The 23009-nt window shown below is 31.0% G+C and overlaps 1 protein-coding gene across 4 annotated transcripts in view; it reads right to left on the reverse strand.

The window, feature by feature from the left end:
- Window positions 1-23009, reverse strand: part of Nep2 (M13 family metallopeptidase neprilysin 2) — a 265069-nt gene that overhangs the window by 29532 nt on the left and 212528 nt on the right. For all 4 annotated transcript variants that reach the window (XM_072545632.1, XM_072545626.1, XM_072545630.1 and 1 more), the window contains exons 4-7: window positions 21073-21321; window positions 8612-8788; window positions 6215-6432; window positions 1404-1562 (exon numbers count right to left, since the gene is read on the reverse strand). In XM_072545632.1, the coding sequence (XP_072401733.1) occupies window positions 1404-1562; window positions 6215-6432; window positions 8612-8788; window positions 21073-21321 (803 nt within the window). The remainder of the gene's footprint in view (window positions 1-1403; window positions 1563-6214; window positions 6433-8611; window positions 8789-21072; window positions 21322-23009) is intronic.

A 23009-nucleotide genomic window follows, 5' to 3' on the forward strand; every position in this document is an offset into this window, starting at 1 on the left:
ATCTTCAATAATTATTTGTTTATAATTATAAATGTGCATTAAATATATGCATAATTTTTAATCTTCATTTAACTCACTATATTAAACAATTGGACTATCTCCAACTAACTTTCATATTTCTTATTAAACTGCTTGACTGACTTACTAAAACTGTGAACAATTGACTTCACTAACTAACTAACTTTCATAATAAACTGCTTGACTTCTGACTAAAAACTGCCCTCTTGAATCCAAATCACGGGTATTTATATCTTTTTTGGATATTCCAGAATCATCTGGCAAGAGATCATGTTCCAATTTGTTCCATTACTTCTATATAGATGTTCTCGAAAAAATATCTGTTCCATCCACCGACATAATCATTATTCCAGAATGTTCGACCGTAAACAATGGTCACACTCTGCACTCTGGAGAATTCGTTAATGTTCCATTGATAATTTTGTTGACATTTAGGCTTTTCAGATCAGAATAAACATTCAAATTAGTAACTAACACTCTAATTTAATAAAATACACATTTCAAACAATATATTATTATAACCCCACTTATATTCGTATTATGATTAATTTCTATCTGTCAATTACTTACTGTATAGTTGGTTGCCTAGGCACATGGCTCACTTAAATTTATTTACAACATTAAAATACAACTTTTTACAATTATTATATGATAATTTCTTAAAAATGCCCTCACATAAATAATTTTTATTAAATTCTCTAGTATATAACTTATTTTAAACAACCAAATATCTAATATTATGTAGTATATAACTTATAAATTATTTTCTATAAACCCTAATCGTATCAATACATATGTATATATATATATATATATACACATTTGTATATATATATATACATATATATATATATATATATATATATATATATATATATATATATATATATATATATATATATATATTGTATATCATATATATAGCAATCCTGACCGATTGCTGATACTATAAATCAATATATATATATATATACAACCGGAATGAATTGTAATACAAGTTGCATTTTTTTGTTTGTGATATTTCGATTACTAATTCATAAATCGTTTTAAAAATAAATAATTGATTTAATCTACAATGGTATGTTATAACTTATAGTAGATATCATTTTCAAGTGGGGTAAATGAAATCTTGACAGTTAAAGCTTACTTGACATCAGTCTTGGAGGTATCGGCTATATTTACTATTCTAGAGATGAAAGTCTTGAAAGGTGTTGTTATTCCTTCGACTGATTTTTCTGAGCTTATTATCAGTTAAGTGTTGTGTTATAAATATGTGTGCTCAAAAATATTTTCATGTAACATTCAATCAATGAGAAAGCAAGCAAAACAAAGCATTTAAAAAACCATTAACACAAACATAACACAAAATAAAAATTATATGGTACCTGACTGAAGTAATATCAATGCACTCCTTCCATCTGGGTTCTCGTTCTGTTTTACCAGTAATGACTGCTGTGTAGTCTAATTGCCTTTTTCTTAAACGTTCTGTTAAATATGATACTGAGTTTGATGCAGCTCTCCACATTACATAATTAGCCTGTACCCTGAAATAAAAAAAGGTTAAAATATTTTTGCTAATAATTACAATAATACGTATTAATATAGTAAATATTACAGATTATATTATATGGAAAATGTTTTAGATCATCAGTAGTAATAACATTAATATTTTAACCAGTTGATTTAATTTAATATTGTCAGATGTTTTTATCTGGAATATGTTAATTTTCTTTTTATTTTATTCCTATAAGAACTAGACATAATATATACATCATATTATGAACAGTAGCTATATATTATCTTAATATTTTCCCGAATGGGAATTCCTGGATTTTTCTTCTCTTTAGTTCGATTATTTTTATGTTGTAGTAATTCTACCTATTTAACACTTTTACTGCCACTAATATTTTTATTCTAACTTAGTTTTCCAATAGCAATTCTATTTTTAAACGAACGATGTAGACACCATTTTCTCGCACATCTAAATTAAATTCATCCGTTTTATAGGAATACAAAGAATTACAAACAAATAGGAATACTTTTTTTTCTATTTTAGTTTTCATATTCCGGTTAATAATCGCAATCCTTTATGTTACCATGAATTCATGAAAATCAGTAGGCATCGACAGGTTCAATGGTGGGCGCTTAATAATGGGCACCTTATCTATTTTCATTAGTGTTGTATCATAACAGACAAATTAAATGGTAATATTCTCTGGTGATTAATATATGTTGATGATGTAGTGTTAGTACGAAATACTGAAAGGCATTCAGAAAAACAACTTAAACAGTGGAGATAAGCTTGGAGAAAAATGTTTAAGACTAAGTAGGATAAAAACATGATTTTTGAAAAATTAATTGGAAGATGGAGTTATAACTAAAAATAGAATGATATCTTTGCATGTTGAAATGATTATAAACATTAATAAGGTTACTATTAACTACCTAGGCTCGGTATTACTGACGAATGGGAAAATAGTTGGAAATGCCTCCTTTAGAGTTGGGACGGGATGGATAAAGTAAAAGGACGTCAATGATGTGTTGTGTGACAGAAAGAGAAACAACAAATGCATGTGTATGAAATGTTAATGACAAAAAGGGATAAAATTAGGAATGAGTACCTATATTAGGTGAAGTCTAGGGGTTGTACTAATTGATGGCAAAATGAGGTAGAACATATTAAGATGGTTTGAGCATGCTTAACGCCGAAACTTATGAAGAAATATAATTAGCGAAGACTATCGCATATATTAATAAAGGAAAATAGAATACTCTTATTTAAACTATAAAAAGAATACACATCCCCGCTAATAACCCTTAGTGGTTGATGCGGGTATATTTGTTTAAATAAAAAAAAAAAGAATACACACATAAATGACCAAATACCTTAAAATTTATTTTTAAACAGCAAAAACTTATGTATGTAGTTAACTCAAAAATTATCCTGGTGCAAATATAAAGACGCGAGAGAGTCGCACAAAAGAACTGCCATCACGAAGAAACGCATGCACGGATCTTATGGACCGGGTGTTAGAAACTTGGTCATTAGCCGTTTTCATCAACGGACAGACCGTGTAAAGAGCCTTGGCAGACATTCTCTCCGCGTCACTGAACCCAAGGAATTAGTCCACCTAAAAAGTTGAATTTGTCTCAAATATTTTCCGAACAATCATGCGACCTATCTGGGGTACCCTTCGACTGCATGAATATACGACCCTGCAACAGTTGCGTCACCGGTAACGATACCTGTTTTCGGGAGTTGAGCCGGCGGATCTGGTCTGTCATCATACCAGTTTTATTTTTTAAGAGACCACCTCACGGGAAGCGTTTAATTGACAATCTTGACATTTTCTTAAGTTTTTGGGACGTTGCTAAGTTTAGCTCCAGCCGGGGCAGGGACCATTCTTTTAGAGCTCAATCAGAATATATGTACCTTTGACTGGCACGCCACTCCGTAGGTTCATCGGTAGGTACTTAGCTATACCCTTAATATTGTTCTGAAGCTATTTTCTTGTGGCATTTTAAAGTAATTACTATTTAAATGGGAATAAGCCACAATTAAAGGTTAAAGTACGTTTATTGACGTTTCAATTTCCACTTCGGAAATCGTTCTCAAAATACAAACATTAGTTAAACTAATGTTTGTACATTCTTGATATATATCTACCATGTTGCCAAAAAATTAAGTTCAAGAAATTATTCCTTCTGGGTGTAACACTTCTAATGTCACGGAGTATATTTATCTAGGAGGAACCAGAAGCACAGAAAGTTGGAAGCTGATAAAAAAATTGAGAAAAGAGAAGAATAAAGAAGTAATACAGAGCATAAAACCGGAATACTGGGAAGAGTATTTCAAAGAAATACTCTTTTGGTATAGAATAGAGTCAAATTTCAAGAACATAGAAATCAAAACCAAGATAGAATTTCAATAGTCGTCTCGCCAATAAGAATAACAACAGAAGAAATTAAAAATGTGTGTAAACAGCTGAAGAGGAACAAAGCACCTGGACCAGGGGATATACCCGGAGAATTGGTTAAGTACGGAACGAACAAATTGTACGAATGTCTTCGACAACTATTTCAAGAATGTATAAACACAATCGAAATCCCTACTGAATGGAAGATAGCATACCTCAGTACTATACATAAAAAGGGTGATAAAAATTATTGTGAAAATTACCGAGGAATAGCTGTAACCGGATCTATAAGTCGAATATATGGAAAGGTTTTAAAGAACCGAATCGAGAGAGAATACTTAGATTATGAAGCAGAATAACAAGCAGGATTTCGTACGGGTCGATCCACTATTGACCATATTTCTCCCTAACCCAGATAATAGAAAAAAAAAGGCACGGAATCAAGAGATTCATATGTTATTCGTCGACCTACGGAAAGCCTACGACAGCGTCCCACTGAAGAAGCTGTGACAATCAATGGAAAGCACGAATATTAATATAAAATTAATAAAAACCGTCAAAGTGCTATACAACCAACCAATAACAAAAATAAAAGCAGGGACACAAATAACAATAAGATTTATAACCTCAAAAGTTTTAAAGCAAGGATGTCTGTCCCCCACTTTATTTAAAATATACCTCGAAAGTGCTTTAAAAATATGGAAACAATAATGCAAAAGAATGGGGATACCGCTCACCAACGCAATGGTATATACGCTCAACTTTGCAGACAATCAAGTAATAAATGGCTGAAGATTATGACGATTTAAACTATATGGCACGAAAAGAGTATGATATATGGGGTCTAGAAGTAAATAAAAAGAAAACCGAATACCTATGCATTGGAGTAGAACAAAAAGGTCTCATATTAGACGATAACACTACGATAAAGCACTGCTGTGACTACAAGTATATAGGTATTACTATTTCACAAGATGGAACATTAGAAAAAGCCATAAGCGAGAGAAATACGTCAGGGAGAAAAGCTATCACAATATTAAACAGCATTTTATGGGACCAATCCATCAGCAAAAATAAGGTATGGCCACTGAAAGAAAGAACACTGGCAACAACGACAAGCGACGGAAATGGATTTTTGGAGAAAAGCTGCAGGAAGATCTAGAAGAAAAAGGATTACCAACGAACGCTTTAGAGAAATAATGTGAATTAATCGAACAAGCAAAGATGACCTTACAACAAAACAACTTATCTGGTTCAGACACATACAAAGAATGGATGAACAACGAATACTAAAAGAAATATTAAAATGGCAACCATAAGCAAATAGAAAACGAGGTAGACCGAGAAAAAGTTGAAGCGAAGGAATAAATAAAGAACTGAGAGAGAGGGTCATAGAAGAAGACCTATGGAACAAGGGCGATTTTAAGTCGAAAAACAGCGGAGAACGTTATAAACCGACAAGTAGTAGTAGTAGTGAAATGATTCTCGGTCGGCAGCTATATGAAACACTTCCTCGACTGTTCGACCTGCCCATTGTCTAATGTTCCGCAGCCAGAACAGTTGTTTCCTTCTGATCCAGCGTTTTCGTTCGATTTTGCTCTGAATAATCAACCAGAGTAAGCAATATTTAGGTCCTCTCTTTATATGACCGAAGTATTGGACCTTTCTCATTTTGATGATGTTAATCAATTGTCGCTCTTTGTGCATAGATACAATATATATATATATATATATATATATATATATATATATATATATATATATATATATATATATATATATATATATATATATATATATATATATAAACAACACAGTTTATTAGGTTGCAATCAGAAAATTGACCGGGATGTTAATGAAACACTCTTTTGACTTTTTATCTAGCTTTCAAAATGGTTTTATTCCTTTTTCAAGACACTGTAATAAGAAAAATATGTAAATATTTAAAAAATATCACAATTCTTCAGTGCAACTTACTAGTCGTTGAGATTATTTGTAAAAGCATTGACACTCAACATTAATAACACACATATATCCAGTATTTCTCATATATATATATATATATATATATATATATATATATATATATAGATATATATATATATATATATTTATATATATTTATATATATATATATATATATATATATATATATATATATATGTATATATATATATTTATATATATATATATATATATATACATATATATATATATATATATATATATACAGTATTTATAAAACATTTACTTTAAAATATTATACATTATCTAATTACCTCTTGGAAGTCTTGCTAACTAGAGTTTCGAAAGCTTTAAGATACGACGGAACATTTACAACTACAATTTCACCAGATTCTACTGTTGTATCAGGGGCTAGAAGATTGTTAATGTATTCTACCCAAGGAATACTTCTAAATTTTTCTTGCAACTGTTCAATCGTCATAGGATTATATAAGGCTGTCATGTTACGGCGTTTTTCACTTGGAAGAGATATCTATAACAAGAAAAAATAGTGGTATGTTTGTAGGTATAGTATATTATAGTAACAATTCATTTATGTTACTATTTTATAGTAACATAAATGAATAGGTTTATGAAAGCAATGTAACAGAAATAATAAAAGTAATGACGAAACTTCAATAAAATAATGACACCAGTGGATAAATTTAGATTTTAGCCGACAGGTTCTCTAAAATTGCACAGTTAAAAATGTTGAGTTGACTCCATTTTTTCAACACATTCATTCTTCAAAAAATCGTATTTCAATATCCCAGTTAATGCATAATTAGTAAGTAAAAACTGTTCTTATATTTAAAATAGTTTGTTTTGATATAAAAATCACTATGTCTACATAAAATAAAAAAAGTCTATTATATATCACCACATCGATCTAGTGGTAAACTGTAAGTTGATAATTCGATATGTGTATAAAATAAATATAAACTAATAGTTAAATGAAGCCAACAGAAGCGACATCCACAGTGATTAATCTCTCAAAATTGAATTAAAATGAATTATGAAATTGAATTGAATTTGAAATTCAAAACAGGTCAATAATATTATAGTATATTCCCAATCCTTTTTACATACCGAAGCTTATATGGGCAGTGTTTTTTATTCATAAAAAGGAATTAATATATCACCAAATGCAATGTTAAATAGAAATCGTAACCAAATTTTACAATAACATAACACCCACGTAAATATATGGAGTCAAAGACTCGCAAGTTTGATTAGGAACAATAAAATGCCAAGATTTATAATGAAGAGGGTCCAGTTTCATATATTGGATATTTTCAATGTTACTTTTAAAATTGGAGCCAGACAAAAAGGCGTGACACATATTAAGGCATCCAATGGATAATGTATGATGATATGTTCGTCAGGACAAGAAAAGACATTTTCGAATTATCGAAAAGATGTACGTTATTGTTGATTTCACAGGAACTTGAACTGTATTATTTGCCCAAGAATTACTTTATATATTATACTTCAGTTAACGGCTTAAATACGACGGAATTTCTTTAATTTGGACTACCGTTTATTTTTGGAACTACAGGGATTTAAAGTTTCAATCATAGTAATTAACATTATTTAATATAATATTTACAATGATTGAGTGCTAAGTATTGTACAGTACATTGCACCGAGACGTAGAGATGACAATGGATTTCGGGAAAGCTCTCTCGTTAGCCTATTGTAGAAGGATGATTTGAGTCAGATTAAGTACAATAAGCCAATTGGCTACAGCACGACCTTTGTAGAACAATAAACGGCTCCCAAAAAGAAAACAGTCAAAGAACTAGTCACTAATATCATAGCACTAATAGCTATACTGAAGTGAAAGTGAAGCCAGGCTCGAGCATATAAGATAAATAGGCAAACTATTGAATTGGAGCACATGAACTGATAAACACAGTAAAGGACGACTACTGGTACTAGCGCTTTACTTAAAATAACCATTATGAGAACTTATAAGATGCCATTAAAATAACTAATACGTGATAAGAATGGCTCAGGATGAAAATGGATAAAAAAGATTAGGGAAATCCATGTAGAGAAGTGGACACAAAGATCTGGATGCTTTTCTTTCTATTCCATTTTGATTTACTTGAATGTGTCACGTTAACCATTTTCTTTAAAAAAATTGTGTTTTACTTTTCTTTTTCCTAGTATCCGAGAATTTTAGAACTATGGATTTCTTTATCTGATTGATAATAGAGTTGCTAAAAGAAGACTATTTTGAAACACACACTGCTATTTGATGATCATCAATATAATGTAATACTAATACCATCAATACAATACAATACAATACAACACAATACAATTAATTACAATAGAATACCCTCTTTTAAAAATATTTTATGTTCAAATGCACTCGTATTTCACAAATGTTTACATACATGTATGCCGAAGTCTTATATCTTAAAAGATTAGAAGTTTTTTTCACGTAGATTTAAACCATGAAAGAAAACGATTAGTTATTTATATAAATCTTCGTTTATTTGGGCAAATGTATTTTACCTACAGCTATTGATTTTGAGAAAAAATATGAAATATATTTTGTATTATATATGGTAGATTATTCATTAAAATTATTATGAAACCGATATCACAGATAAACAGCTTTTAAACGTTATTTTTACACTTCGTAACTCTTTTAAACTTACCTTAGCTAACTGGATTTCAAACTCGAGAGAAGCTCTTAATTCTTTAGCAGCTCTCTCGCGCTCAGCACCAAACAGCACTGCTAAATCAACCATATAATCGTAATAGGCCTTGACTATTTTTTCGTCGAGTCCTTTGATTAAGAATTCCCTCCTAAGACCCAAAGATGCTTGATCCAACTAAAAATAGATAAGACAATCAAATATAGTTGTGTATACACTTAACTACATAAAGTATTCAGTAACTTAATTGAAGTATATAACACAACATAAATTTTATAATGTTTTTAAAACATTTTTCCAGACACTAAAAAATAGTTCAAAATAGTAAACTCTAATATACCAATATCATTAATGTAAAAAATCAAATACCAGAAAGCGGAGGGATATTCAGACCTCAGAAATGACAGTCATAGGTTTTTTTTTATGTCAAAATAGTCGTAGAAAACTACTATGGAACAAAACCTAAATGCAAGATAATTTGATCTCATTGAATAATAAAATCGAAGAATAAAATCCTAAGATGTAAATTTTAATAATTCCTATTAATCGAAGAACTTATGATAAAAAATCTAATAATTGAATTCTCGCCTTTGATAGATAGTTTGAAGTAGATATATAATATATGAGTGCAAAGTTAAACTAAGATTACGTGCGAGATTATGACTTGCACAATAAATACATGAGAGCGTAAATATACGTAATACGGATATATACGTAACAAAAGATTGTGAATATACTATAAAGGGAAGGATATAATATTAACCTTAATTAACAACATCCAAAAATTTGACAATAAAAGTGAACTCAGTATTATAAGATGGTTAATATAGGTACAAAACATGAATAAATATATATATATATATATATATATATATATATATATATATATATATATATATATATATATATATTAAAAGTGATTATTTCGACCAAAAAATAATTTATAAATCCGTAGCAAATATATCAGGTATACTGATCTATAATAAAAATCTTTGTTTTTTCTAAGACTCAATATTTCGCCATTTATTTTATAGCTTCATCAGGAGTAAACTGTAAAACAATTAGAACATTACAAACAAATGATGTATAAATAGATTTAAAAAACACTCACAGAAATTAAAAGATTTCACAAATAAAACTAACATTGAAATATGTAAACTTCTGAATGTCAAGAATAAACTGTCCTAAGCACAAAAAACAAAGATTTTTAATATAGATCACTATTCCTGGTATTTCCTACAGATTTATATATATATATATATATATATATATATATATATATATATATATATATATATATATATATATATATATATATATATATATATATGTTGTGATCTGCTTTCTGATGTTTTATTATTGATTAACACTAATTTAATTAATCCAATTCTTTAATTAATTAATTCACTAATTTATGCAGAGTCATACAATTCAATTACTATTAAAAATTCTCAGGGTGCCTTTTTAATTTTACTTTAATCAGTTTACTTTATATATCTCTTCTAGTGGGTTCAGTATCTCCTAGTTGCTCATAATCGGGATAGAACAGGAAACGGAACTAACATTAAAACAACATAAATATGCAAACAAATTATTATTTATTTTCAATAAGCAATACGGTGAATGTTAATAAATAACTTTTTGTGGGCAATTATCTTTCCCAACAAACTCCTATACTCTAAATTTTAATTTTAATTACAAACTATCTATTGATCTGTTTTTTTTTTAATAATATCCACAAAAAAAATTGACCATATAAAATATAATTTATTCACAAAAAAATAACTCTTTGAAACTTGGAATCTTAGTTCGTATGTTTATATTTAATTTTATCTTTAGAATATCTTAGAGGTTTTCTTTCATTCAAATTATTTGACTGACCTTTATTTTTTACACCAATGATGTTTCCTCTCGATCAAACCACAGTTCCTTCCTTGATTGATTATGTCCGGCTACCATCAAATCTTTCCCGTTTTCAGCATCGATCCAAACCGCATACCAGCAAACTACTCCTCCGAAAATACAAGCCCAAGCCTCTTTTGACCGGTACTCCTTATTCACAAATTCTCCTTTCTTTCTTTCTTTCTTTCTCGTGGACTATGCAGACTCAAAAGAGGTATTAATCTTCTCGATTTTGATCTGCTCTCAGCTTCCACCTTTTTAACTAACACACGAAAACACTGGTACTCAGATTGACTACACGAAAAACACGTCTTAACTTCTGGTCTGCCGGTAACATAATAATCTTTTCAATCTCCCCAGACAACCTTCTCCACTCTCTCATTCCCCATCATTCCTTTTTAACCAATCATAAGCATTCATCTTTCCCACTAATTTTCGATTTAGAAAATTTCCAACATAATATTTAAAACAAATAAACTACTTTCACTCAAATTACTTTTCAGAAACCATTAACAATTTTGCCGTTTTCAACAGAAATAAAATTCCAAATTCTTGTTATCTCATATCTAAATCTAATTCTTATTTACTTTCGAAAAATGCCCACCGCAAAATACAATTACAAGTTTATTCTTAAATCTATAATTATACGAGGTTCCATTGTCCTTTCACTATTCATTCAGTCTTTTAAGGAAAAACTGTTCCGTCACGGAAATAATGTCTTCTCTTATTCTAACTATTACAAATAAGTACAGGGTTGTATTTTAACTTATATGCCTGCGGTATATATGAAAATAATAAAAAAATTCTTTATTCTATTTCTGATCGATAAACTGATCCATAACAAATCCCCGCCTTGTTTTGAGATACAAATATTCTTTTTTTTTTAAGTGTAACCAAAAAAATATTATTTTCTCTCAACACAAAATTTTTCTTTTGTAGTCATTTTATCCTATCCTAAATTTTTATTACTCCATCTTAAAATCTATACTATTTTTATTCATGGTATTTGTACACATCCTGGATATTGTAAACTCCTCGTATCTTTTCTGATTCTACATGTCTAAGAACATAGCTGTTTATTCCATTTTCATTTTGTATGATGTATGGACCCTCGAAAATAGGCATTAGCTTTGCACACACGTCCCCCGTGAGATTTGATACTCGTAACGCCCTTACAAGCACCTTTTCTCCCTTCTGGAAAGTCACTGGTCTTCGTTTTCTATTCTGGATTTGACAATTACTGCGCTGCAGCCTCCTTCGAACAGTTTCCAATACTATTTGATACTCTCTCTGCTCCGGTTCTTCCCATGGCCGTACTGGCATAGTACCCTTCATGACATATTCCGGCGTCTCTTTTGTCACCGTACTTGGAGTGGTGTTCAAGTAGTTTTCGATTTCTGCCACTTTCCTATCCCATCGTCGATGTTGTCCAATGGCAGCAATGCGGAGGAATTTTGTAGTCTCTTGTATAAAACGTTCTGACGGATTACTTTTAGGATGTCGGATACTGACAAAATTTGTCCCTATTCCCCTGTCTTGCAACTGTCTCTTGAATCGGTCACTCCGGAAATACGTAGCATTGTCTAAAAGAATTTTCCTTGGTGTTCCTACGGTGGCTATAAAATTGTCTATTTTTCTCATAATTTCTTCCCCCTTTGTCGTACGGCATGTGTATAGCTTTACATATTTCGAAAAAATATCTACCATCACCAAAATATGTTTGTTCCTCTGCGTGGTCATTATCAGATCACTTAACATATCTATTGCTACAATGTCTAATTTTTGGTGGGATACAATATTTTTAGCCACATTTTCATTTCGGAAATTTCTGCTTTTATATTTTTGACATGTTTCACATCTTTGGGTAACTTCTTTTGCAATCCGGTAATCTTTTCGGCATATATAGTTTTCACGAAAAACCAGCCAAACCTTCCTGCTGCCGATATGTCCATTGTCCTCGTGTAATCTCTGTATGATCCTTTCTGCCAATGTCTGTGTTATCACGTATAGTTCCTTTCCATCAATTCGTTTGAAAAATATACCGTTTTCACTCTCCGCTCTTCTTTTTTCTCTTTTTTCCAGGTCTTCTTGATTTGTTCTAATTTCGTTTAACGAAAATACACCTTCCTCTTGTGTCAAAATGTTCAGTCCTACATGAAAAGCAATTACTTCCTTTTTCCCCGAGTCTTCATCCCTTGTGAGAGCGTCAGCTATAATGTTGTCTTTTCCTTTTATATATCGAAACTCAAAGTCATACTCCTGTAGTAACAAAATGCCTCTATGTATACGATTGTTAACCAGACGATTTTTCATTATATGTACCAAAGCTGCATGATCAGTTTCGATTGTGAATTTTGCTCCCAACAGATAAAATCTTAACTTATTTACACAGAAAAGTACGCTAGCAAACTCTAGTTCAGTCACACTGTATTTTCTTTCGTGTGTTTTTGTCACCCGGGAAATAAAACAAATCGGCACTTCTTGATTGTTTTGTATTTGCGACAAAACTCCCGCAAATTTTTGTATGGATGCATCAGTTCGTAGTATGAAAGGCAAATTGTACATGGGATGATATATTTTCGTTCCGTTCGAGAATTCCTCTTTTAAAATTTGAAAAGCTTTCTCTTGTTCTTCTTTCCAATTCCATTTAACACCCTTCTTCAATAATTTGATCAGAGGAATTTCCTTCTGGCTTAAATCAGGAATTAGTTTTTTAAAATAGTTGATCGTCCCGAGAAAACCTCTCAATGTTTTTAAATTCGTTGGTCTTGGGTATTCATTTATGAGTTTTACCCGGTCCTCGGCTAAACTAACTGTTTGTGTGTCTAATTTAAATCCCAAATATATCACTTCTTTTTGAAAAAATTGACATTTTTCAATATTCAGTTTTAATCCGGCCTTGTCCAATTCTCCCAAAATAATCTCTATGTGTTCCAAATGACTTGATGTATCTGGTGAAAAAATGAGTAAGTCGTCGATGTAGTGCACTATGAAATCTTCATATTTATTTAATATTGTATGGAGAGCTCTTACCAATGCTGCACACGCACTTTGTAATCCAAAAGGTACTACTTTAAATCGGTATACAATACCATCGATTGAGAAAGCGGTGTAATTTCTACATCTTTCTGCTAACGGTATTAACCAAAAACTATGTTTCAAATCAATTTTAGAAAACATGTGTGTTCCCGTAATTCTCCCAAAAATAGCTTCGATGTTGAGAGGTGATTCATATTGAGATATCGTGTGTTGATTTATATTCCGGGCATCCAAACAGAGCCTCAATTCTCCACTGCTTTTTTTCACAATCACGATTGGGTTGATGTACGGCGAGTCACATCTCTCTATGATTTGATCTTCTAACATTTTTTAATTTCTCCTTTCACCTCCTGTCGGTATTTATATGGGATCGGATAAGTTTTCGATCGAAAATTTCCTAAGTCTTTAACCTCAAATGAATGTTCATACTTTTTGGCTACTCTGTTTTCTTCATTTATTAAATCTTCATACTTTCTCAATATTACACGCAATTCCTTTTCCTTTTCTTCTCCACATATCAATTTTCTTTCTTTTTCCTCAATTTCTTTGCACATATTTATCTTGTATTCTGCCTCCTCCATTTCGCATACTTCTTCAAATACCACTGTTTCAATTGTACCTTTTTCGTCTTCTTTTGTTAATCTTTCTTCTTTTTCTTCTTCTGGGCTCATCTCTTCTTTTGAGGAAACCCACTTTTCACTTTCTTTTGCCAATCTCCTCTTTCTTCTCTGTCCTTGCTTCATTGCCAAATTCATTTCCACCGTTTGTTCTTTATCTAAATCAATTTTCCGTTTCTCATTTTCCTTTTCCATTTCCTTACTGTCCTGTTCTTCTTCTTTTTCCTCTGTGATTTTCATCGTGTTATTTTTGAAATCTATCACCACATGTTTTTCTGCCAATTCATCCACTTCTACGATCATATCATGCGACATGTTTGGTATCACAACACATTGTAGTGCATAAAATTTCTTATCCAATCGTACTTTTATTCGTATTCCTTCATTTATCGTTGCCAAAGTCCGTTTATTTGCGCCCACTAAATTTACCTTGGGAATTTTGTAAATCAAATTCGTTAAATTAACTTCCTCTATTAGTTTTCTGTTGATCAGTGTAATTTCCGATCCAGTATCAATCATAATTTTAATCGGTGTCTCGTTGATAAAACCATCTACAAATTTCAGATTTGTTCCACTTATTTTGTCCTTATTTTCTGCCAATTTAATAAATTCCTTCGGGTGACAAAAAATTCCTGTTTGTTTCTTTGTCTTTAGTGAGCGCCTTCGTGCAAAAGACGCTTGCTGTTCTTGTTCGCTTCTACTTCTGTCGCTTTGTCTCTCATCCTCACATTTCTCTATGTGTGTGTTGTTGACCGCTCTTCTATTTTCTCTTGGTCTCTCGGACCCGTATCGGTTTCCTCGATTTTCCGGTTCATTCGTTCTATTATTATTTCGGTTTTTCTGATATGTGCGAGTGTTGTTTCTATTCTGGTTCTCTCGATATCTGTTTTCGTTCCATTGCCGATTTCTTTGTTCATAGTTTACTCTTCCGTTGTCTCTACTTTCGTTTTCCCTCCTCGGGACAAATTCTCTTCTTGTGTACTCTCTCCTAAAGTTTTGTCCTCTATCTCTATAGTCTTGATTTTCTCGTTGTCTATAATTTTCTTGCGTTCTCCTCATTTTTCTTTCTTTTAATATTGCTTCTCGTATTTGTAAGAATTGACATAAACTGTCAATATCTTTGTAGTTTTGTAGAGTTATGTGATCTTCTAAGGTGTCTTCAAAATGTCTGGCTATTAGTTCCACTAGCTGTTCGGACGAATAGTTGTAATGTAAGTGTCTTGCATTGTTGTATAGTTGTAGGGCATATATTTTTTCTGATATACCTATACTATCCTGGTATCTCCCATTTTGTAATTCCTTGTTTATCTCTATCTGTTGTATTTTCCCCCAGAAATAATTCAGAAATTTTTGTTCAAATGTTTGCCAATTTTGCAATTCTTCTTCTTTGCTATCAAACCATAAACTTGCCTCATCTTTAAGATGGTTCCTTATCGTTTCCTTTGCTGTTTCGAAATTACCGATATGTCGTACTTTCTTTTTTAAATTGTTGATGAAAATTACTGGGTGTAATTTTTTTACGTCCCCGCCAAACTGTATTTTTATGTCACCCGGACTTTGGATGAGTACTTCTCTCCTGTCTCCCGTCTCTCGTTGTTTTCTGATCTCCTTAATTTGTTTTTCTAATTCCTCCAAATTATCTTTAATTCTCATTTCTTGTTCTTTCATATCATTTTTAATTTCATTAATCTCTTCTATTTGTTGTATCAGTTCTTTCTTTATCCCCTCAACACATCCTTTAATTTCCTGTTCATAGTTTTCCAGACGCTGCTCTATATTGCTCATTGTTTGTTTTGTTTCTTGTTTATTTCTATCCATTGTTATTTTTGTTTCTTTTTGGTTTTTCTCTATTGTTTGTGTCTGTATTTGCATCATTGCTAATAATTTTTCTAACATCCCTGTTTCTTTTCTTTCCTCCATTATTGTAGCATTTCCTTCATTATCCGATCCTTCTTCAACAATTGTTTCTTCTAATCTGTTATCCTCGTTTCTTTCTTGCATTTTGCTTTGACTCCTTGTGGTCGACATGTTGTTTCTTTTTGTTACTGTTTTTTGTCCCCGCCAAATGTGAAATTTTACAACACTCTCTATGTTGCAGAACACGACAAATATTTCTCCCCCAAATATTATCAATTTATCACATAAATTTTAAATTCATCAAAAAATTAAATCAATCAAAAATAGAATAAATGTAAAATTGTACCTAGATAAAATAACTCAAATAATTTCATAAATTTTCAAATAAATATATCAAATTCTTTCCGAAGGGCAAATAAATTCTCTCAATCACCTGTTTTCCGTTTCTGATCCTTCAAATTCACAACTAGAGATACTTTAAAGCCCCACGTTGGGCGCCATGTTGTTGTGATCTGCTTTCTGATGTTTTATTATTGATTAACACTAATTTAATTAATTTAATTCTTTAATTAATTAATTCACTAATTTATGCAGAGTCATACAATTCAATTACTATTAAAAATTCTCAGGGTGCCTTTTTAATTTTACTTTAATCAGTTTACTTTATATATCTCTTCTAGTGGGTTCAGTATCTCCTAGTTGCTCATAATCGGGATAGAACAGGAAACGGAACTAACATTAAAACAACATAAATATGCACACAAATTATTATTTATTTTCAATAAGCAATACGGTGAATGTTAATAAATAACTTTTTGTGGGCAATTATCTTTCCCAACAAACTCCTATACTCTAAATTTTAATTTTAATTACAAACTATCTATTGATCTGTTTTTTTTTTAATATTATCCACAAAAAAAATTGACCATATAAAATATAATTTATTCACAAAAAAATAACTCTTTGAAACTTGGAATCTTAGTTCGTATGTTTATATTGAATTTTATCTTTAGAATATCTTAGAGGTTTTCTTTCATTCAAATTATTTGACTGACCTTTATTTTTTACACCAATGATGTTTCCTCTCGATCAAACCACAGTTCCTTCCTTGATTGATTATGTCCGGCTACCATCAAATCTTTCCCGTTTTCAGCATCGATCCAAACCGCATACCAGCAAACTACTCCTCCGAAAATACAAGCCCAAGCCTCTTTTGACCGGTACTCTTTATTCACAAATTCTCCTTTCTTTCTCAATTATATCTCGTGGACTATGCAGACTCAAAAGAGGTATTAATCTTCTCGATTTTGATCTGCTCTCAGCTTCCACCTTTTTCACTAACACACGAAAACACTGGTACTCAGATTGATTACACGAAAAACACGTCTTAACTTCTGGTCTGCCGGTAACATAATAATCTTTTTAATCTCCCCAGACAACCTTCTCCACTCTCTCATTCCCCATCATTCCTTTTTAACCAATCATAAGCATTCATCTTTCCCACTAATTTTTGATTTAGAAAATTCCCAACATAATATTTAAAACAAATAAACTACTTTCACTCAAATTACTTTTCAGAAACCATTAACAATTTTGCCGTTTTCAACAGAAATAAAATTCCAAATTCTTGTTATCTCATATCTAAATCTAATTCTTATTTACTTTCGAAAAATGCCCACCGCAAAATACAATTACAAGTTTATTCTTAAATCTATAATTATACGAGATTCCATTGTCCTTCCACTATTCACTCAGTCTTTCAAGGAAAAACTGTTCCGTCACGGAAATAATGTCTTCTCTTATTCTAACTATTACAAATAAGTACAGGGTTGTATTTTAACTTATATGCCCGCGGTATATATGAAAATAATAAAAAAATTCTTTATTCTATTTCTGATTGATAAACTGATCCATAAAAATATATGTATTTATAAATATATATATATATATATATATATATATATATATATATATATATATTTATAAATACATATATATGGGGATGTTCTCAATCCCAACAATTTTCCCAATGGCTGACAAGGCACGTCCTATAGATATGTAAATAGGTCGGGAGCGAATAAGATATAACCAAATACATTCCCGTTGATCAACTATGAATATGGCATAGAGGCTGCAGCTATGTCATTACTGTAGATTTGTCTAGTTAAGGTGGGAGGAAGAAGTGGCAGCGGATCGCTAAATTTGATAGCCGTGAGAACCTGGAGAAGATCAGTGTAAGACCGGCAAGGTTGGAGGCATAGTTTGAAGGAGGCCAAGGCTTGATTTGAGCTGTAGCACCATTGGAGAAAGAGAGAGTAGGCAAACCACAGACAGCTAACACTAAGGGAGAAAGAGGTGTGTCATTGGTACCTTTGTTATGGAATATGAGTAAAGTATATTAAATGTAGGAAACAAACCAACTGTTCCAACTTTACAACGAGAGGGCGTTATTGATGTAACAGTGCTCACGACTCACATGGCTACAACTGAAAAAAAAATGGCATGGATCACATGAGGTTTCTTGTTCAGACCATCAACGCATTTGTTTTAGAGTAACAGAGAATAAGCCTATCAAGGAGACTTATAGTAACCCAAGTAAAAAAGACTGAGAATTATATCAAGCACATCTTAAATATTGTTGTGTTAAGCAGAGTTAATGGTACGAAAGGATTGATACTTTGTGAAAATATATTGGACTGAAAATACTTACTGAACCTAGATATGGCTACCGAATAATTTCAAGAGATTTTTATGTTGGCGTTTAAAGAAAATTGTCCGAAGATAGTGACGAATTATAGAAGGAAAATCACCTATTAAAAGAACAACTTTTCAAATAAAAGGAAAGATGTCAGATGAAAAGTGAATTGCAGCAAAAGCTCAGGTTATTGGGGCAATTATCGCAAAGTCTGACTGAATATAATAAGAAACTGAGAAATATAAAGAGCGAATGGCGGAGAAGGCATTATGAGGAGATAGTACTTCACGGCTCCATAACGTTATCTCCAACAGATGCTTATTCCCTTACTCCGAAAGGAGTCAGATAAATACACTCATAATGATGAAGGGATCCTGAAATAACTTCTCATGCTACATTTTCCTTAGTTTAAAATAAAATTAATACCATAAGAGACAATGGGGCAGTCCGGAATGGAGACCACACCCAATAACTTTGGGTAAAACTAGTGTGCTGTAATCTACTTATTTAAGCCACATAAATCATGAGGTCAGGACTGAATTTATCCAATACTTCTATAAAAAGAATATGTAAAGGTAAGATTAATATATACACAGATAGCCAAGTGGCCATGGCGGTTCTTAGAAGCCCAAAGGTGGACTCTAGGCTAATGAGGAAATGCTCAGAAAAACTCAATCGCGTAGCAAAATATAACAGTGACAGACTGGTATGAGTTACTGGTTACCTGGAAATACACGGCAATAATATAGCCAATCAACTTGCCAGAAGACTATCAGCTACAAAGTACTTGTGCAGTACAGTGCCAAAATGACCGTCCGCGACAGGAAAATGCCTGGATCCGATCACAACCTAACTCTCACTGTGAAAATATAACCAATGAAGCTCATGCGCGCATTAATAGGGCTTAAGGACTACGGAAAAGAAGCAGGAATCAATAAGAGTCATACCAGGCTTACTTATGGGGCAAGCGTCAGTCAATGAACACCTGCATTCAGTAGAACTATTTCATGGAGACATAAGATGCAAGGTCTATAGCTAACCACCTGAAACAGTTGATCAAAAATATATGATAGCCATGCTCTAGACCTGTTCAAGTTTGTATAGAAGTTGGTTTCAAAATTTTGAAATGAGTATAATGAAAAAACGAAAGATAAACAATAAACTAACTAGTTGAATCAGATCGGCTTTTAACAGACAGCTTAAAAAAACATAAATTACTGAAAACAAATTAAAAAATTGTTCATTTCTGAATACATATCAGAATATATAACTATCATAATGACTATTTTTATTTTTAAACTTAAAAGATTCTACCATTTCGCTTTAACGATTCAATCGATCTATATTGATAATAATCACGTAGATTCTGTAACCAAAAACTCTGCCTTCGGCCAACAAATCTTCTTCCTTAAATATTTTCCTTTATTATTAGTCCCAAAATTGCATATTTTGTTTTTCTCATCACGTGGCCTACTTATTCCAGTTTCCTTGTTTGTATAGTGGTGATTAGTTTTGTTTCTTAACTCATCCTCTCCAGTACGTCTATATTTGTAATTCTAGCATTCCAAGATATTTTTCATACTTTGCGGTATAACCAGAGTTCGAAAGAATCTATTCTTTTTAAACTGCATTTTTTTAATGTAGAAGTCTCAGCTTCATATAATAATATTGAAATATATATTGAATATATATATATATATATATATATATATATATATATATATATATATGGCTATAGCAGAATATATTATTTAAAAGTAATAAGTTTCCCTTTATTACCTCTTGAGTAGACTGGGGTCATTGAATAGCTTCAAAAATATCTCAATACTTTCGCCAGTGTCAGAAATAGAACTCGCATATGATTCTAGGACACTATTGTTTAAGCTATTTAGTTTACATAAAACCTGCATATAAGTTACTTAACAATCAAGATAACATTAATTTGAAATAAAAATATATAGATATATTTGATTTGAAAAGAGAGGGGATTAAATTTAAAAGTTACATAAAATTGGATGAAAAATCCATCGTGAATAGACCAGTATAATAACAAGTTTTTAAAAATCTAATATAGATATAGAACAACTGTTTTCTTATCAGATACTATTGGCATAAACACTGAAAAATCTATTACCGATATGTCAAAATATCATCAGAAAAATTATTCCAATCTTCACAAGCTTATTTAAAAAATCAAAGGATAGAGACGAATATTGTGGTGCTACTGTTTGTATTAATAAACGTCTATAAGTTGAAGTAATTTTTAAGATAATATTCGTTTCAAGATCGCTTCTAAATTTTTTCCAATATAATCTGATTTCATTTATTATATTTTAAATTTAAATACTTACATCAATTACTCTCTTGGTAGAATTCTTGACATCTCCAACAACAGAAAAATCGATAAAATAATCTACACCGTAACCTACTTTTCGGAATTTATATACAGAGTTCTTCCAATCAAAATCATTTTCATTCCAAGAATCTCCTTCTAAAACAGGCCAACCACCCAATTGTTTCAGAACTTCGTTAATTGTGGTCATTCCATCCTCTTCAATCAATGTTTTATTCATACATGCCTTGTATAACTTCTTGGTAAGCTAAAACAGTTTCAATAAATTTTTAAAATAATATCAAACAAAATTATTGGTGTGAAACAAATAAAAAACGTAATAGTACAATAATGTATATTAAAAAAAATTATAAAGCCCCAAAATACATTCATGATTAATGTATTTCATAAAATATAGATGATTAGGAATGGTAGTTTCATAAAAGGACTTTGGTCCAAAAGAGGAATCAAAACATTTATTTACTTTTTGATGACATTGACAGAAACAAACAATAATATTATATTAATTTTTACAAATCCCAAAATGATATCACGTTATGATTTTTTAAAAGAATTCTGTTAGAATACTTTCTGTTTTCTGGTCAGAAAATAAAACTTGTCTTTCTAGTTCTATTTTCTTTTTTTTTTTAATACGTTGTCCTTTATCTGACATTAGAAATTTTAATGTTACGAATTCTGCGGTATTTATACTTCAAGCCGTAAAACTATATTTATAATTAATTAGCTATCATATATTTCTGAAAAGAATTTTACGTGATGAAAATACATTATTATATAAAATAATTAAGCTATTCCTTTAACAAATTTTTACAAAGTTAAATATTATGTTTATATGGGCTTAGGTCACAATTAATTTTAGCAAAAATTACATTTTTAAATGCTGTTTGACGTTTCGATTTCGAATTTCGTTTTCGAATCTGAAATCGTTTTCAAAAAGATAATTTTAAAAAATAGTGATGTGTGTGGTAAAAACATACTTCACTATTTTTAAAAATCAAAGAAATGGTTTTCGAGGTGAAAATCGAAATGTTAAATAACACATAAAAGTGTAATTTTTATTACAATAAATTGTGGCTTAATCCCTTATAAACATACACTGTCGAGCATAAAATTAGGGTGACTCCGTATCATGAATTTAATTTAGAAATTATTATTCTTTTCTAAGTATTTTTGGTTGTAACATAGTTTATCACCGGATTGATTAAAGTAACCAACGTTTTTGTCCAGTAAAACATGGAAGTTATGGAAAAACACCGGCGAATACATAACATAGTTATGAACGGCCTAAGGATAGACACATATGAGCAAGCAGGGTTAAAAGGAACAATCAATAATGAGAACGGACAATTCCTGATAGATTTCGCAAGAGAAAAAAATATGATCATAATGAACACATATTTCGAGAAAGAAAAGAAATACATAAGGAAACATGTATATCGCCAGATAGAAAGACAAGAAAAATGTATAAAGAAGATAAGAACATACAGAGGACCAGACGCTGACTCAGATCATTACATGATGGGCATCAAAATTAAGCAACTGATACCAGAAAACAAAAACAAAATGATTAGCAACAAAGAAAGCGCAAGAAACATACGAGGAAACAATGGAAAGAGAACTAAAAAAGATACAAATAGAAGAGCAAACTGAGAACAAATGGGAAAACATAAAGCAAATAATGAACAAAGCAGCAAAAGAATGTAATAAACAAGAGAATAAAAAGAGGAAAGACTGGTTCGACATAAAGTGCCAAAAAGAAATAGAACTAAGAAAATCATTAAGGATGGAAATGATCACGAAAGAAACAATAGAGACAAAGAATAGATATATGGAGCAAAGACAAAAAGTAAAGAGGGTGCTGAGAGAAAAGAAGAGAAAACACATAGAAAATAAGTTAAAGGAAATAGAAGAGAATAACAGAAATAAAAAAATAAA

This window comes from Diabrotica undecimpunctata, chromosome 1, assembly GCF_040954645.1.
Source record: "Diabrotica undecimpunctata isolate CICGRU chromosome 1, icDiaUnde3, whole genome shotgun sequence".
Lineage (NCBI taxonomy): Eukaryota > Metazoa > Arthropoda > Insecta > Coleoptera > Chrysomelidae > Diabrotica > Diabrotica undecimpunctata.